Source organism: Cyprinodon tularosa, unplaced genomic scaffold, assembly GCF_016077235.1.
Source record: "Cyprinodon tularosa strain WSP-4 unplaced genomic scaffold, ASM1607723v1 ctg740, whole genome shotgun sequence".
NCBI lineage: Eukaryota > Metazoa > Chordata > Actinopteri > Cyprinodontiformes > Cyprinodontidae > Cyprinodon > Cyprinodon tularosa.
Genome location: NW_024039497.1, coordinates 344,107 through 363,794, shown reverse-complemented (window position 1 = coordinate 363,794; position 19,688 = coordinate 344,107). Strand labels below are relative to the sequence as shown.

At 38.7% G+C, this 19,688-nt stretch overlaps 1 protein-coding gene and 1 non-coding gene across 5 annotated transcripts in view; both read right to left on the bottom strand.

The window, feature by feature from the left end:
• The window catches only part of LOC119773066 (FERM, ARHGEF and pleckstrin domain-containing protein 1-like), a 66,109-nt gene extending 52,183 nt beyond the window's left edge, over positions 1 to 13,926 (bottom strand). For 3 of the 4 annotated variants that reach the window (XM_038269876.1, XM_038269878.1, XM_038269877.1), the window contains exons 1-2: positions 13,603 to 13,917; positions 985 to 1,200 (exon numbers count right to left, since the gene is read on the bottom strand). In XM_038269876.1, coding sequence (XP_038125804.1) covers positions 985 to 1,158 — 174 coding nt within the window. In that variant the 5' untranslated portion in view covers positions 1,159 to 1,200; positions 13,603 to 13,917. Of the gene's footprint in view, positions 1 to 984; positions 1,201 to 13,602 lie in introns of all 4 variants that reach the window. The other variant, XM_038269879.1, reaches the window with a different exon arrangement.
• Positions 13,927 to 18,211: 4,285 nt separating this feature from the next.
• trnai-aau lies at positions 18,212 to 18,285 on the bottom strand. Its single transcript has one exon. It is a non-coding gene; the product is annotated as a tRNA-Ile (tRNA).
• Between the last annotated feature and the right edge of the window lie 1,403 nt (positions 18,286 to 19,688).

The following is a 19,688-nucleotide window of genomic DNA, read 5'->3' as shown; positions in this document are numbered from 1 at the left end:
ATGTAAATAAGACCTTTTTATCTTGAAATAAGTGTATTTTTTATTTAAATTTATAATAGGAAAAATAAACTCATCTCATTTTTAGAGAATAATATCTAATTATCTTATTCTAAGGGCAGATCTTATTTACCTGCTCCAATTAAGGGGCAAATACACTTATTTGAAGAATTTTTTTACACTGTTGTCACTTTACAGCCAAGCGTATATGTACTGTTAGTACAAACTGATCTTAAAATAAGTTAAATATACTTGAAATAAGTCTATTAGCCCTTAATTTGAACAGATAACTATGATGATCTGCTAATAAAATGAGTACTTTTGCTCTTGAAACAAGATATTTAAATATTATGCATCTGAAATAAGATAAATGAGGAGTTTTTTCCTTATTTTAAAACATCAATTGTCTCATTCCATTGAAAAGTCGGTTATTTACCAGCTCAGATCAAGAAATTTTGACTTGCTTATATTTCAGTTTTTGCAGTTTGCCACAGATCAACATACAGCGGAGCTTAAAATGAATCAAAAATGTTAGCTGGTATGTCTCTACAAGCCTTTTCTCTTTGCAAATTCTGCTCTGTATATTTCAGCAGGTTGGATTTACAATTTGGCTTTGATTAGGCCATTCTAACACACTAATATCCTTTAATCTAAACATTTCCATCTTAGCCAATTCTGACCAGCTTATATATCCACATTAAAGAAAAGTCTCCCCACAACATAATAATGCCACCACTATGTTTTGGTGCTTAGCATGTCAGCCAGAAACTTGCTACTGCCTGAACAGAGCACATTTTTATGTCCTATTTAGCCAATTTGGTTGTGAGGGATTTCATTTAGGGTTATGAAAATAAAAAATGCAGACTCTGTGTTGCTCCATCACGTGAAATCCCCTTGAAATACAGGGAGGTGGTTGAGATGCAACAATCCTCTTTCGAATGAAATGGTATTTTCAAACTCTAGTTCATAAGGAAATGCATGACTCACTGATATCTGGAAGACTTCCTGTGTGTCATCAAGCATCTGAACCCTTAAAGAAACCTGCCGTCCTGGAGGTTGGACCGGTGGACGCAGGCCGGGCTCCAAGGTGGACACCCCGAAGCTCTCCGGTGCGCCTAGCCTCTGCCCGGCTGTGGAGGGCCTCTCGGCTAGTTCGGACATGGCAACGAGCTTGCAAAGGGAAACGGGAACCTCTGCTCACGTCTGAGGAAGAGAGAGAGAGAGAGAGAGAGAAAAGAAACATAGTTGAGCAAACTTGAAATGCTTGATTGGTTATTTACTGGGGTTTAACTGGCATTGCACAATGGTTAGACCGCAGCATACTTCAGTGAGCTGTGTCATGAGGAATTGAAGGAATAAACCACAGACTGGAGAAGCACCGCAACACAGCCTGACAGCTGAAGCTGTGCAAAAAAGACGCAGACAGACGTGTATCACACCTTCCTAGACGTTAAAGCATTCCAGCCAAAGCAGCATGCAGGTGGGCTCTTAAAAACAAAAGCTTCCATTCAAGGCCAGCCCAGACTTGACTCCAAATGTGGAGATATGGTCCAGTGTGACGGTACAAAGAGCCACATAGCTCTGCATGCTGACATTAAATGTCTTTCCCACAGCTGATAAACCTCAACCCCCTAGACAATAAATATCCCCTCTCTGAGGCAGCCGGTGACATCAGGGTGTAGGAATGTCTTAGAAGACAGACAGGAGGGGTGAAGTCCTCTGCACCGCCCCGACAAGACATCCAGGAGAGAAAGGTTACCTCGGTTGAGTGACTGCTTAAATTTTTAGACCAATCTGTAGAAACAGAATGAGGTCAGGATACATATTTATTCTCTTCTGACTAAATATAGATAAAGCCAAAATATTCTTATTCCCTGTAATTTCGTATCTGTTTGAGATCAAATCAGATTGAAAATTTTCAGTTATAGTTTATTATACATAATTGAACTTTTATTGATCTCACATTGGAGAAATTTAGCTCTGCACCATCCCCTTGGGGAGCAGTGGGCTGCCATCAATTCAATTCAATTCAATTCAATACAGTTTATCTCTATAGCGCCAATTCACAACAAGTCATCTCAAGGCACCTTACAGTTCAACCAGATCATACAGTCAAATTGATTCAAAGTTTTCTATCGAAGGAAAACCAGTTGATTGCATTGACTTATTGACTCAAATACAATCCCTCACACTAAGCATGCTTGTAGCGACAGTAGAGAGGAAAAACTCCCTTTGAACAGGAAGAAACCTCCAGCAGAACCAGACTCAGTGTGAGCAGCCATCTGCTGAGGCCGACTGGGGTTGAAGGAGACAGAAGCAGAGATACAAAAATCAGCTGTAAAAGGCCCCATCCAGGAAACACACAGCCAGGCAGACGAGCTCCGAGCCAACTAATGTCAGTGGATGAAGAAAGCACATTCAGCCAGTCACAGTCAGAGAAACAGGACTAGACTGAAAAACAGGAGAATCTCGAAAATTTATAAACAAAGGTGTTGATGGCAGCAACACAGATGATATCTCTCTCCAGAATGGGGTCACAGCCAAACAGGTACAGACGAGGCAAAGCTACTATGAGAAAAGCAGAGAAACCATAATGTTAGAGATTAAACTAACAGATTCTGAGTGGGAGAATAAAGATAGAATTAAGCAGAATGATGAAATAGGGGTCCCTATGTCCTCCAGAAGTCTAAGCCTATAGCAGCATAACTACAGAGATAGCTCATGATGGCAGCCCACTGTGGCTGAGGTGCCGTGGAGCAGTGTGGGGTTAAGGGTCGTGCTCAGGTACACAGAGTGGAAGTCTGTTGGAGTGGGGCTCGAACTCAGAACCTCAGGATTCCAAGCTCTATGCCCTAACCACTAGGCCAACACTCCCATCCAGGTTAATTGTGATTACCTAAACTATTTCTGTCGAATAAATGTAAAACGAAATAAATTCTGAAGTCCAGTAAAGTGGGTTCATACTTGAAAATTTTCGTGAAGCCTGAAATTAGACAGAATTGCGTGAAATCAATCACAATGAGGAACATCTGGTCACCCCACAATCAGATATGATTGTAGGGTGTCTATTAGCGTGATGCAAAAAGTCCCAAAAAACTTTATATTTTCACCTGTGAAACATGTCAAGCCGAGGATAACAAAAAGGACCTTTTTAAAAAGAAATGACACTAAAGCTGTCCATCGTTGAGGTTTTAAACTTGGATCAATCTCACTTTGGACATAAGAAAGGGTATTACTAAAAACAACGCTACATTGTGGTCGCCATCTTACTGTTATTCCAGCAGAAAAGTAGATAAAATAATAGTGGACAATATTTCTGGAAGTATAGGTAAGAAACGCCCATGTCCTTATTTGAATAAGGGGGAAAGGCACAAGACCGTCCAAACTGTTCTTCCATCTCTGCATTCAAGAATTTCCTTAATACACATTTATTTATTTCTTCTTCCTTTTGTTCCTAATCAACTCATAAGACTGTTAGCTTCTTGTGACTCTCTTCCATTTTCAAAGTATGCATTGAGAGCTGAAGCTGGCAAATAACAAAGCTAAGTGCATACATAAACATGAGAGGTGAGCATGCACAGCAAGAGCCAATAGAGAAGATTATCCTCACAAAACTCAAAGTCAAACAAAGATCATCCACTATACCTTTAATTTACACAGGATGGATACAAATAGATTTTTTTATTGATTAGAAAGAAATTCAAGAAACTAATTTGTCATTATTTGGAAAATACAGTTATTGCTTTACCAGAGTAGATTGACCAATGAAATTGTCAGGGCGGGCTTTATACGATGGACAGATGATCAACAGTAACGTAATCAACCACGTCACCAAAGCGCGCTGGGGTGACAACAACAATGGCTGCCGCTGGAGAGTTGAGGTGAGTAGATTCTGCTATTAGGTCTGTTCTAGAAGATATCGACAGCAAATCAATTTTAAAAGAGGAACAGAGAAACGCGATCAAGGCTCATCTTCTTATTCTAGGCGTGCAACTGCACGCTTTGATTTTTGTTGACAACAACCATGCGTCACTTAACATACGTCACGCACGCCGTTGCTCTTATTGGTTGTAGGTCTATCCAATTGAGTGCAGAGGCATTTTTTTTCCTGGTTCGTTCGAAACACGCCCCATAATCACAGCTCTATGGAGCAGTATCAGACTCATATTCTGACTAGAATTGAGTAGGACTACGTCAGGCTACACTGGTCCCTCCTGCAGTAAAAAACATTGAATACTGCTGCTAACTCTATAAAACAAAGCAGCTATAGTGTTCTGAAGCTTAATAACTCCTTACTTTATCTTTCAAACATAAAGGTCATTATCGTCAAACGGGAAATGCCTCCAAATATTAAGGTGTTTGTCCCGACTGCATTTGCAAACGGTAATTTGGATCCATCTAGGGCTTTTGGAGTCACATACAGTGCGTGTAAATATCAGGCTTCAACTTTATACAGAGTTTTAAATATTTACAGCGAGCCGGTGGAGATGGCGAACATCAAAGGGATGATATAATTTAAAGAGTGAATCATTCTGTCAACAGGATGAAGCAGCTGAAGATGGAGCAACGACTTAAATCAAGAAAACCAAAGAAGCTGTGATCCAACACAACAATGGAAGATCCTTTGAGTTTTAAACTGTTGTTCAAACCTTGGAGGAGCCACCTTGGAGTCAGATTAAAGGGATCTTAGAAGGTTTTTATTGCCTGATAGCTACAGACGGACAGACAAGATCAAGGGATGAGGAAAAAAGCACATCAAGATGAACGAATCAAAGGAAATGGAAAGGTAGAGTGATGGTAGAAGTCTATGTCAGACACTGAGAATTTACCCTCGTTTAAACATATCCTATTTTCTACTGTTAATGGGTTTTTTTCATAAGATATCCAATCATCTAAATATACCCCTTTGTGTAAAAATCAAAGGTAAAACTAGTGCTATTGATATACACACTGAGTGCAAGGATCCCAGGAACCTTTGGCAAACACTTCATTCACGTAGGACTGGTCCCTGATGGAGATATATTTACTGCTAAAACAAGAGTGCAAATCCGAGAGAAGACCAGTCAGGAAAAATGTAGCTATTTTTGTATTTAGAGTAAATTTTCCTAAGATAAAAAGCACTCACTTATTAAGTGCTTCTACAACCTATGTTACTAGTTCCCAAAGATAGTATAAGTTAAAGTTTTTTTGCTTTTGTTTTACAACAGTCTTCATAAAAATACCATTCTGGGATACAAAAGTCAGTTTTACCACAGTTTTTATTGACCATAATGATGTTTTTAAAAATTTGCAAGTAAAAATGTTGTTTTTTCACAAAAAAAATTGTAACAATTCAATTCAATTGCAATTTTCTTATAGCACTTTAAATATGCTTATATCTGTAGTTATAGATACAGGCCAATATATTTCGGAACTCTATTATTATTTTTGGCTGATATCAGACCCATTCCCAATATCAGTATCAGATCTGGACGTCCATAATTCAGTTAAATTCAGTTCAATTCAGTTTATTTCTATAGCGCCAATTCACAACAAGTGTCATCTCAAAGCACTTCCCAGTTCAACCAGATCATACAGTCAAATTGATACAAAGTTTTCTATCTAAGGAAAACCAGTTGATTGCATCGACTCATTGACTCAAATACAATCCCTCACACTAAGCATGCTTGTAGCGACAGTGGAGAGGAAAAACTCCCTTTTAACAGGAAGAAACCTCCAGCAGAACCAGGCTCAGTGTGAGCGGCCATCTGCCGAGGCCGACTGGGGTTCAAGGAGACAGAAGCAGAGACACAAAAAGCAGCTGTAAAAGGCGGCCCGGTCCAGGAAACACACAATGTAACTGATGTGTATATAGTATTATTTTTATACGAAAATAAAAGCTGTTTATTGAAGCTTTATTTATACTGAAGCTGTGATTTTTATATTAATTTTGACGGAAATACATGCCTGTTGTTGCAAACTTGCAACATACCTAAAATTTTTATTTACTATTTGTGCAAAAACTAAAATAATAGTCTCCATTTAACTTAGCATCTACTTAAAGGTAAAAACGCATTTTTTTTATATAGATGTACATAATTTCAGAGGTCAAGGAGTTAAAAAAAAACCCAGAAAAAAAACATAAAAAAATGAATTTTTTGATGCTATAATATTTCTTTGTTAAAGTATAATTTAAACGATTTGTATCTTTTGAGCCTGTGTGGCTCAAGAAATAACAGTGTCTTTTACGGATCTGATGCTGTGGTGTGAATTTTATTAGGCTGTTGATGCCAGAAAACCTTACAAAGCGGCCAAATTAAGGTGTTCAAAATTCCTCCACTCGAATGTGAAAACTAGTGGTTGTCACCTAGGGTTATTAAAAAATTAGGTCATCTTGGATAAGTTTTAACCTTTAAATTGAAAAAAAAAAACAACAACGCTCATTTAAAAAGTTACCTTAACACTATTTTTAATTCACCTTTTTTATTTCAAGATCACCCGTTTGCTCACCGTTAAGGTATTCCGAGTGTAAAAGATACAAAATAAATGTCCAAATCCTTCCCTAATCCCTCCGCCTGCCCAGGTCGCTACCTCTCCTCACCTCCAGAAAAAGATGGAACTGGAAACTGGAGCGACGCCAAGGAAGTGACCCGACTATAAAGGGAGCTGACATTCAGGTTACTCATTACACCTGTGGGAACACTGGCTTTTTATTGTGCGCCACTTCCCCTCGGCGTTAAAGCGAAAGCTTATCAGCACTTCGGTATTGGTACCGAAGTATTCTATTCCTGAAAGAAGCCTTTTGCCACACTAATTTGCTTTATCACTGAACAAGAAGGTGTTGATGATCCTTATAGTCAAAAATATTATATTCAAGGTTTATCCAAAGGGGTTTATATGCGATCAAAGCAGCATGGCGTCCTCATGGAGTGTTTTTCCATCACAAATGAACCAATAAAATGTTATCTGGGCTGAATTAAGACTCTGGGATCAGTGTCACCAGTGATTAAATCCACAGAGGGAAAGTTGGGAGGTTTCTTTTCCTCAGAGCTTGTTGAGCAAGCGTGGAATACAGAGCGAGTCGATCACAAAGCAGGCACAAAGGAAGCCTCTGTGGGAGCGTCCAACAGCAGAGCTTTAACTCAAGGCCTCCAGAGATGCAGTTTAAAAAAATCGAGGGTTCGCCAAAAGGTTTCCAAAGGAATGGTAGCTGGAAACGAGAGCCTGGGAATGAGATGGGAGACACACATTTGCAGGAAGCACTAATGTTTAACAGAGGGTTACTGATCTGGATGATGTTTTTTTATTTTGAAACTCCCCTGTCATAAATATGAGCGCAATTCTTTTATTTTCGGTAGAATTTCCTTTTAAGGGTTGAGTCAAACATTCCCTCAAACTTCTCATTTCTTTGATCTAATTGGATAAAATTTGTTGCACTAAGTCATAAACCCTTCTCAAAAATACCTTTCTTTTGCATTATGTTAACATTTAGCTTGTTAAAATATATATAATAACCTTAACTAACCCTTAAGAAATGATTAACTATGTCTAAAGAGTGAGGAAACAAGTTTAGTCATCAGTTTTTTGGTTTTTTTTTATACAAATGGACAAAAATACCATGATATTTCTGTTTGGAAATGAAAATTAGGATATTGCATTAGTTTCACAGACAATATTTTCACTGATTGGTTAGAAACGTGTTAGATTTTTGTCTCTTAAAGGCCAAAGAGAAACTCAAATTATGAAGTTGTTACAAGATGAAACCATGTCCATTTAAAAGGGATGTGGAAATATCCCAGCATCTCTACCATTTTTTTTTTCCCTTAAGTAAATGGGTCTGGAGTCTGGCGGTAAATAAAGCATTAACATTAACTTTTAATAAGGCTCTTATTCAAATTGCCTCTTCAATTATTAAAGCTTAAAAGGATGTTTTTAAATGTTTCATTTCTTTACACAGACTTTAAAAATCACTGAAGCAGCACTCGTGTGCAAAATAAGGTTCCTATTTGACTCATTTTTAGATTTAACTAGTAAAATTTTAAAACCAAAATATGATGAATTAAAATAATATAACAGAAGATAAATATAAGGAATAAAAAGTGGACTTTCTACAAATTATTTTGCAGTTAAGTTTAGATCTATGGATAATTTTAGGATTATAATAACAGCAATTGATACAATATAGTCATATTGTGTTTTATTTCAGGAGTTTTATCTTACATAAGAACTTATTAAACATGTTGAGATTAAAGAGTGAGTGTTTACATAAATGAAAATACATTTTATGCTTCACTACTTTAATTATCTGTTATTTCCTTATCCCCATGGTACTGAAAATGGTACGGCTTCGCAGGTCAACTGCAGGGCCAGCAGATTCTGCAACAGCCTTTTCCCCACTGCCATCAGGGAGCTGAACTGTTGAAACTCTAACAAGCCACAGATCGAGACTCTGCATCACACTTATAAACATCATATTTGTTCTACATGGTGAATTGTTAGATCCCTTTAAATTGAGCACAACTTAGGGTTCTACTGCATTTTGGACCATATATATTTATTTATTTTGCACTGCTCTGAACTTTCCATATCAATGCCTTTTGCGCCATGTCAAACTGGTTTACCTTTTCTCCTATATTGTTTACATTTTGATCACTGCTGCACTTTGTAAATGGAAATGTTAATTTCACTGCTAAGCTGTTCATTCATCATGGAAAAGCTGTATTGAATTTGACAATATATTTTATCTAAGTGTAAATGTTTCATTAATGAGTAATTTTCAGTTAAAATCTGGTTTGGTACGGGGCTTCCTTTGATCAATCATTTGCTTTAGCCGTCAGGAAAAACTAATCTGGATTTAAAAACATGAAGAACCCAATAAAAGAGATGTACATTAAGACGAACAACTTAAATCCTGTAAGAGAACTAAAGCTTCTTTATAAATCATTAAATACACCTTTTGCTTACAGAAAACATTTTGGATTAGGGTTATATCAAGAATATAAGAAAAGTGGTTTGGGCCAACTCCTGTAAGATACTCAATCCATTCAATTCAGTTTATTTATATAGCGCCAATTCACAATATATGTCATCTAGGCAGAGATGGCAAAAGTACTCACTTTCCGTACTTGAGTAAAAGTACAGATAGTTGTGTTAAAAAATACTCTGGTAAAAGTGGAAGTACTGATTAAACTTTTTTACTCAAGTAAAAGTAACAAAGTGCAGGCTTGTAAATTTACTTAAAGTATAAAAGTAAAAGTAGAAACCACTTTTTTCATGCCGTTGCCTACATTTTAAATGGATGTCTGCCAATAGGACTAGATCTCCGTTGTGTTCATTTTCAATCATCTCGTCGTCCATGCTACTATGCTAACGCCACCGCCACCAAGCTGCAATGATTTGCCGCGAATGAATACCGCCGAATCTGTCGATTCATCTTGTAGTGGTGCGTCAAATGCAACGTAGATTCCCATCCAATTAGATTGAATTTGGTATGGATGACGTGAAAAATAATAACGGTAACTCCATTGAAATGATTCAAAACTAAAGTAACGAGCCAATTTTTTAAAATGTAAGGAGTAGAAAGTACAGATATTTGTGTAAAAATGTAAGGAGTAGAAGTAAAAAGTCGCCATAAAAATAAGTAGTAAAGTAAAGTAAAAATATCAGAAAAATCTACTTGAGTACAGTAACGAAGTATTTGTACTTCGTTACTTCCCATCTCTGCATCTAGGGTTGAGACAAATAATCGGATTAATCATAATAATAGATTATTGTAATAAGCATCAACTAATTTAGTAATCGATAAATCGTTAACCCATATATACAGACTCTAAAACATGCATTTAGCAGACAGAGCAACCCACACAGCGCAGTAATTGTACCAAACTTGCACGTGCGTACATATATGCATAGATATATATATATACATGCATGCATGCATGCATACATATATGCATGCATACATATATGCATACATACATATATATAAAAAACTTCTGCATTTAAAGTTTAAGAAAAACTTTTTCATCTGTCAATATGTTCTATCCAGAACTCTTCAAATGGAAAAATGTTAGTTTCAACTGGTTTAATTCTGTAAAAATTCATCTTTAAGGAGCCTTGGCTATCCGATTATCAATCGATTAATCAAACAAATAATATACAGATTAATCGATTTGCAAAATAATTGTTAATGTAATCTCAAGGCTCTTTACTGAGAAAATTCAACATGAAGTTATTTTTAAGTTCTAAATGTTTCCTCGTTAAAGCAGGTTAATTTACATAAAGCTTATCTTTATAGATTCCATTTTCAAATTCAGAAACCCACAATTAGGGAGTCCTAAAGTGGAAAAAAGAAACCAAATAAAAACAACTGAAAACTTCTTAATTAATCCTTCTGTAACAAGCAGATGTTCTTCTCAATTTTATTATATCTTTTGTTTTATATATACAAAATTGTTTAGTCATAAATAGAAACTGAACAATAGCACAATTCTGTTTTTATTTTTAATCTGAGGCACTTTCTGAATTGGAGCCAATTCCTCTAATTTTGCTCTCTTTTTTTGACTTATAGTGCAATTTTTATGCTGAAAAATAACAGTTAATTGTTATAAAGAGGGTAGATGTGTAATTGTCTTTACAGGCTATATTCCTGACTCTGACTTGCATGACTCCTTTGTTGAAATGAGCTACACGCTAACAAAGGGCAGCAGCGGCGAGATCAAGGCCAGAGGGTGGGTGCTGACAGACCAATGACTGCTGCCAACAAAATGTTTCATCAAGGTGACAACCTCCACTCCTCTGCGAAAGGGTAATTTAGCTGCTCTACAGCCCTCTGGAGAGCCTCCAAACACCAACACCAATTGCATCGCGAGATATTGATTATAAAACAGACAGAGGGGATGTAAAGTAATTGAGCAGCCCATGTTAAGCCACACGCTCCGCCAACCATGTGCATAACAATTCAATGCTGCCTCCTCTGTGACCCTGTCTTCTAACCCCATTCGGGGGGGTGCAACAAAAAAAAAGGATGGGGGGGGTCCCTTTTGAGATCAATGAGAGAAAGCTGGTGGCAACACATTACAAGGTTGGGGGAGTTTACTCAGGGATTGCTTTGTCAGGCGGAAATAAAACAGGCCCAGCCCAGATAGAGGCACATTTAAAGGAGTTCAGAGTACAGTGGGCAGAGCCGGCAGCCGAATGTAGGTTAGCAGAGTAATCCTTCAGGCCAGAGCAAAGATGTCAGTGGGTTACAGTAAGGCAACCTGTGTTTGTGTATGCCTGCCGCTGCAGATTAAGTCGCGTGGCATTTGTCCCTGATAAGCAAGGAAACAGAGGAAAAAGTACAAACAAACACCTAAAACTGAAGATTATCACCCATGTGAGAACATCAATATACCCCATTACAGATTAGCCATTCAGTTGACATAACATCCCAAAGTTAGAGTGACTGAAAAACATAAAAAAAATAAATATATATATTCTTTTTCAGCAGTCTGGGTCTTTTTGTGATTTTTCTTTGGCAAACTTCATCCAGACATGCTCAAAAAATAAAGCAACATCATCTTCCAAGAATAGTGGTAGAGCCTGCAGCATTGGTGCGCACAGACTTTTTTGAAGGACAGGGGTGGAAAGAAGGTGGCACTACAGCAGGTGCATTGGCTCCCAAGGGGCTATTTTTGCACGCCCTTTGGCTCCCAAGAGTGGAATTTAGCATGCCTGTTGGCTCCCAGGGAGGGGGGCCTTTAGCACACCCTTTGGGTCCTGAGGGGGGACTTTAGCACCCCATTTGGTTCCTGAGGGGGGACCATAGCATGCCCTTTGGCTCCTGAGGGGGGACCTTAGCACACCCTTTGGTTCCTGAGGGGGGACCTTGGCACACCGTTTGGCTCCTGTGGGGGGACCTTGGCACACCGTTTGGCTCCTGTGGGGGACTTTAGCATGCCCATTGGCTCCTGTGGGGGGACTTTAGCACCCCATTTGGTTCCTGAGGGGGGACCATAGCATGCCCTTTGGCTCCTGAGGGGGGACCTTAGTACACCCTTTGGTTCCTGAGGGGGGACCAATACATGCCCTTTGGCTCCTGAGGGGGGACCTTAGCACACCCTTTGGTTCCTGAGGGGGGACCTTGGCACGCCGTTTGGCTCCTGAGGGGGGACCTTGGCACGCCGTTTGGCTCCTGAGGGGGGACCTTAGCACACCCTTTGGTTCCTGAGGTGGGACCTTTGCACGCCGTTTGTCTCCTGTGGGGGACTTTAGCACAGCCTTTGTCTCCTGTGGGGGACTTTAACACGCCCTTTGGTTCCTGAAGGGGGACTTTAGCATGCCCTTTGGCTCCTGAGGGGGTACTTTAGCACACCCTTTGGCTCCTGAGGGTCGACCTTAGCACGCCCTTTGGCTTCTGAGAGGGTACTTTGGTTCCTGAGGGGGGACCTCACCACGCCCTTTGGCTCCTGTGGGGGGACTTTAGCACACACTTTGTCTCCTGAGGGAGGACTTGAGCACACCCTTTGACTCCTGAGGGAGGACTTGAGCACACCCTTTGACTCCTGAGGGGGGACCTTACCACGCCCTTTGGCTCCTGTGGGGGGACTTTAGCACACACTTTGACTCCTGAGGGAGGACTTGAGTACAACCTTTGGCTCCCGGGAGAGGGCTTTAGCATGCCCTTTTGCTCCCAAGGTGGAACTTTAGCAGGTGCTTTTGCTTCCAGGGGGGGACTTTAGCACACATTTTGGCATCCAAGAGGTTACCCTAGCATGCTCTTTAGCTCCTTAGGCAACCCAGTCTCATGGGAAAATGTACCCCCACTACGTTGGTCCACACTGCGAAACGTGGGGGTACATTTTCCCATGAGACTGGGTTGCCTTAGGTGGCACTTTAGCATGCATTGGGGCTTCCAAAAGGGCCCTTTAGCATGTGTTTTTCAACAATTGGGCCACAAGCCCACTGCTGTAGACACACTGATGGACTTGGAGGTTTTCTTTTAGTGTCTTCAGGTCTGCTTTCAAGTTGAACTCAAGTTTGGATGACCACATCTGGACACATTAGGTTTTTTTTTGGTTTTTTTTTAAACCACCCACCTCTAGACTGTCTTCCGCACAGAAGCAGAGATGATTTCAACAGATAAATCCCTTACCAGACTCATAAGCTGCTGCAATCTTCTTTCTGAGGACCTTAGCAGCTCTTTGGATCACTCTCACCTCAGAAGTCAGGAGCATCCTACTAGGTTTAAAAGCAGCCAACTTTTCTAAAATGCTCCTAATGTGATATGCAATGTTAATTAGAATTAAATGTTTATTTAGATTACTATTATTTTTCTGTTTTGATCAAATAGACAAGAGGAGTCCAGATATATTAGATACCTCAGTTTTTTTTTCCAGGTGTGTATAAGAGTAGGACTAAAACGCCTCTTCAGAGCTGTAGGGTAAACAGAAAACACCAAGTAGAGGGATATGGTTGCATGTTATTAAGCTTACAGTGGCTCAGCTGGACCCCCTAAAGCTCAGAGGATTAGGAAAACAACCAGGCTGCTTTGCAACAGGAGCGTCTTTCGACTACTGTGAAGCAAAGCAAACAATTTACGCACAAACCTGCAGAAAAAAAAAAAAAAAAAAAAAACTTAATCACCTTCAAATCGCGCCCTGCAAGAAAACCAGGGAAGCTCAATGATCCGGGATGCCTTCCCGTCTTCCTCCTCCTGGATCCACGCACAGTCCCTGCCCACCAAAAGGCTTTTATATCCTTCCCACGGATCACGCAGAAATCCTGATCCACCGCACAAATGGATCGCTCCCTTTCAGGTGGGACGTGGATTTGGAGCCGCGGCCATTCGAAACAAAACGCGTCCGGGCCGCGGATCGGGCTTTTCTAGCAGAACAATGAAGAGCTGCACACCGCCTCCAGCGCTGCTGACGCTGGTGGAGCTGGTGGAAGTGGTGGAGGTGGTAAGCCCTGGCGCATGGGGCGCGGAGCGCGCGCAGCCAATAGGTTGCGCAATAGTGCCGCCTATTGGCTGTTAGCGCCAATACAAACATGGAAATACCTTAAACCTTTCCCCATTGAACATTTTTCAAAAACAAACAATAAAAAAAATTATGGAACTATGGAATCATTTTGGATTAAATGTTTATAAACATGTTTTTGGTTTGCATGGGAAAAAAGCCTGATATAACTAGAAGATTCATAACATTTGACTTATTCATGTAACTTCTCATCATTCTTTCCTTTTTCTCCAACTGAAACTGAATGGTATCTCTCCAATATTTAAAAAGGGACAAACAAATAAAGCTATAAATACATATGAGTGCCTTCATCAATCAATTTATTTAAATTATAATGTCTGTTTTCCCCTGTACTGAATGTCTAATGTACATATCCATCCCCCTGGTATGACTTGTTACATTTTCTGTGTTCATTTTCTGTGTTCCAGAGTCTTTCTGCATCGAGTTTGTATGTTCTCCCTGAGCATGTGTGGGTTTTCTCTGGGTACTCTGACTTCCTCCCACAGTCCAAAAATATGACTGTTAGGTTAATTGGGTTCTCTAGATTCTCCTTAGGTGTGAGTGTGTGTGTGAATGATGTTTATCCTGTTCGTCTCTGTGTTGCCCTGCAATGGACTGGTGACCTGTCCAGGGTGGACCCCGCCTCTTGCCTGTAGACAGCTGGAGATAACTATTAGTCTATTTTATTGCATGCCTTATACCCACAGTGTTTTAGATATTTTTATAATTTTATTTACCTATTCCATATTATATGTTTCATGTTGCATGATTGTACCATAAAAAATTCCTAGTTTATGAACTCCTTCACTAACAATGGCAATAAACCTGATTCTGATTCTGAGGAACCTGCACCCCTCGCGACCCCAATTGGGAAAAGGGTGACTGATGATGGATGGATGTTCTTTGTTTATTTTTGGTAGAAATATGCTTATTGAAACATTTAATTGAGGGTGCAATGAAACATCCTTTGTTCCTACATTTTTTTTTATGTACCTGGATGCTAACAAAAACAGGGATGCTGTTCCTAAATCTACAAAAGTCAATAAAGTGAATAATATCTGCTATTCAACTAAAACATAAACAAATACTTACATGGAGTATACTTTCGTTTATTAACTGTTCCAATCAATTCACTGTATTGTCATGATCTTGGCACTGATGGCTGGATTTGGCACTTTTCTCACATCTATTTAGCTCCGCCTGTCACTCATCAGATCCACATATTCCTGCTTTTTTATTTAAGCTCCCTGTTCCCAGCCATTGGTGCCAGATTTATTCAAGCTGTGTTTAAGTAACTCTAACATTCCTGTGTGTTTCTAATTACCTGATCTTGAGAGGTTTCTGCCTCTGGACTTTTCTGCTCTGTTTGCCTGATCTGTTTTTGGACTGATTCCTGGATTCTGCCTGCACCCAGAGTTCTCTCCTGAAACTCACCGCATGCTATGAAGAAAAAGATCCTTCAGGATTAAACTCCCTCTCTCTAGGCTCAGACTGAACTCTTAACCAGAGAATCCAGTGAACCTGCCCCATCCGTTGAGCCACTGAACGTTGAGCAGATAATAAACCCTTGCTTGTGAATTCACCCAATCTGTCTCCTTGTATTCTGGGTCCTAAGCTTTTAGCCTTCAGACATGAAATGTGTTTATGACATGTATTTTGTTGTTCCAGATCTAGGAATAAAAAATACATTGAATTTATTGAGCTAGGTAGTAAAATTATCAATGAGTAAATGTGTGATAATATAGAATTACCTATAATTTACCTGTTAAGTCACATGTCCCAAATGTAAGTGTAATGTAATTGTTTATTCTTATATTGTGTAGAAATGAAACAAAACAAATAGTAGGGGAAACATTTTTTTAATCCAAAAAAAGGTAAATCATCAATATAAAAGCAACAATCTGACCAATTTAGGATGTGTTTTTATGATAGAAAGGTCTCTGCGATGGCTGAACCAGATGATTAAACAAAACACATTGAATTTCAGAGTTAAAACGAATTTGAGAAAGTCTGATATTATGACACATACAGCAATACAAATCATTTAAAAAGATGGGACTGAAAATCAGATATGAAATAATTCAAAAATGGCAGAAATTACATATTAAAATTCATTTTGTAATTAACTTTACAGAACAGTGATAAGGGCCAGCCAGTCGCACCGCTTGGTATTTCGACAGTTTAAATAACTGAAAAAATATAATTTCTAAAATTTATAGTGAGGGGATTAATAGAAGAGGTACTACTGTGATAGTGTATTTTCATGCATTTGAATGTTTTTTAAATATACTGTAAAAAATGCTGCCTGACAATTTGGTATGTTGTTTTAACTTAGAAACGAGATGTTTGTAGGTATTAATATTGCAGTTTATGATGTGAGATATCATGTTGTATTTTTGTTGTCTTTCTAGAAAACTATACACACTGTTATGGCAATTAATGCATAAACTGCAAGGACAACTTAGATCTATTGGTGTACGACTCTGCTTTCTTATGAGTTCTAACCAGACTCACCGCAGTGATCTGAACTTTCCTACTAGCAAAAACAATCCCTATTTTAAATATACAATAGGTTTTTAATTTGAACTAGATATGTTTTGAGAGAAAAATTACACAATAACCACATATTATTTTTTTTTTTTTATACAGTATCCTGTCTGGCAATGTGGCAATAAGAATAATTGTCTTGATGCCAAAAGGAGCCCAACAGATTTTACTTTCACAAGTGTAGCGGTATGGCAATTGCCATATTGCTCTACTTGTTTCATGCATATAAATTGCTTTATTATAATTATGCAGGGAGTTTTACAGTTTATATGGACACTGCAATGTAAGTAGAGCAGAAAAACAGAAGAAGAAAAAGGGGGAAAAAAAGGAGAAAAGATGAAAGAAAGAGGAGATAGAAAGGAGACAATGACAAAACATTTTCAGTCTGCTTCATCACCTGTAACGAGATGAAAAAAGAACAGCACAACCGAAAGACATGGTACGAGACATATACCGTAATAAAGCAACACCTTGAAACTATCGCTAAAGTAATATTATTAAGTCTGATATATTATTTGATGAAAACATATTAGTCTAAATTTTTCTTGGATGAGGGGTGCTATGAGGGAACAAACCTGTAGGGTTGAGTGACAACAACAATTTAAAACAAACATGCACAATTACCAAAATTCTGATTGTCTCCACCAATTTCTACAATATCAATGTGTTAATTTAGAAATTAGAAATTAATTTTCATCAGAAATCGGAACATATATAAGAATATAAAGCATGAAATTCAATGGTACTTCAGACATTTTAAATTGAGAAAGCTTTCAGGATGGGGCGCGAAACTTCTTCAAACCTGGAAAACAAAGTCTTTTTCAGGTCAGGTCAGTAGGTTTAGCCCCTGTGTGCCCTGGAACAGATTTCAGACCCCCAAACAAATGTAGATAAATGCGTCTATTTATCTGTTTGTGCCTTTCTAAAACCACCAGCGAAGATAGTAATGCGACATTAAATGAGCAGAGTTGAACTCACAGAGAAGAATAATAATAGTTCATGAATGGAAGATTGCTGAGAACAGAGGAGTACTTAAATACAGCGGTAGAACAGGAAGATGCAGAAGAACAGGGATCAAAGATTAAAAATGAATTCCGTGGTCGACCTAAGAATACTTTCTGTGTGCTTCAATTCTTTTATTGTTTTTAAGAATATTCTCACATGTTCCTAAAGTTCCCATCATAATTATCTAAAACAAAGGTTTCCAAAATGTTCAGCTTCTGACCCATAAAATGGTACCAGAATCAACTGATGACTCTAATCAAACTCAATCAAAAATGGGTGTAATAATATTACAAACATCAACAACCAAAGTAGTTGGTTTTACCCTTTAACATTAATGTTTAATGTTTAGTTCAACTTTTGTAGTGGATCTCAAGACCCAATACTGGGTGTTTACAGATTCCCAGTGGGAATTACAACTTTAGGAATTAAAGGTGGAGTGGAGGGTTTTCTCAAATTTTTGAAATGACCCGCCCTCTCCACTTAAAAAAAATGCACATGTACTGTAGAGAGGGAACGCCTATTAAACACATGTGAGAGCATGCCATTTTAGGTATACATGTCCAGGTATCATCTTTTCACTCAAAGATAGTAAACCCATTGGTGGGTCGAGTAATTTTTCTTCAAGTGTTTTTATAGTAATGTGTAAAAATACTGTGGCATGGATAGAAACGTTAAAAGGAAGATGGCCCGTACGGGGATCGAACCCGCGACCTTGGCGTTATTAGCACCACGCTCTAACCAACTGAGCTAACCGGCCATGCGGTCCAGTGTACGAACACCAGATATTATTCTTTAACTGGTCCATGTCACAACTACTATATGTTTTTTTTCTATGTATTTAAGTGTTTTGACGACAGTATAGACATATGCGGAATTTAACCCGAGATGTCCGGGTCAAACATATCTCGAAGCGGGAGTGACGGTCTGTTGCTATAGTTACCCCCCAAGAAGGCAAGGCTGCTCACGTGACCTGGCAAGATGGCGACTATAATGCAGAATGGGATGTAAGTGTGTGAGTATATTTAGCTAGTCGCTGCAATCCTCCACGCCGGCGTGTTGTTTGGTAATTTCTATCGGCGCTATGTCGCTGTTTTCCTGTAAGAAGCAGAAAACATTTCGCTCCGTCTGGGCTTTGCTTCTTCATAGCAGCGGAGGAAGGGCTACATGAATCAGCTAACGTTAGCTCTCCCTCTGATCACTTATTGTTGTACCGTTACTGAGCTCCTAACGCTGTTATCAGGCCGGGTTGATCCCGGTTACTTTCTTATAACTATGTTTCCTTTCTGCCAGGATCTGAAATACGGGAGTCCGAAATTGGACAAAATTGGGATCTTCTGGTGAATTGTTCATCTTCCCTGGTCATCAGGATGGCTTTAAATGTATTTGGTAAGCAGCATCTAACATCAGATGATGTCATTGGAGGGAGTCAATTTTCTTTTTATTTGAGTAATACATCCAAACTGACTGTAGATAATAACAACATGCAGTATTAGGGAACTTAATATATATGTACACTTGTTATTACCTTGTAGTATCAAGGTTTAATGTTGGAATTTGACATAATTTTAACTTAAAAAAAAAGAAAAGTTCCACAATTCAGTAGAAATAGGATGGAAAATTTAAAGGGGATCAATTGATATAATCATCATTTGTTGGTACAAATATTAAATGTGAAAATATATCATTTAAAATTATTCCAAATATTGTTTATTTGATGTGATACAAAGATTAATCAATAGGATTGTACTTGTTTAGCCACAGACTTTTAATACATTAAATTCCCTTTCTGTCAATCTGTTCCGCATTAATACAGTAATTAAGAAATAATTATTGCTTTCAATGTTTATTTTAATTGAACACATTTCTTTGAAATTATTGGTGTTGATTATTTATCTTTAATCAATGGAGTATTTGGGATTGTGGAACTATTGGGAGCTGTGTGCAAAATGTTGATTTTACATCAAATATTTGTTATTGTTCCCCCTGGTTTGCATTAAACAGTCCATAATAAAGTAAACCCAAACCTGCCACACCTTTCCTTGCATGTTTGCAGTAGAATTTGGCCGTGGAGTGCTTGTTATGTCTGCACGCCGGCGTAGTTTATCTAATCGAGCGGCTGTATTGCCTTGGGAAAGGAGGGTGAGACGGTCGCCCTCCGAA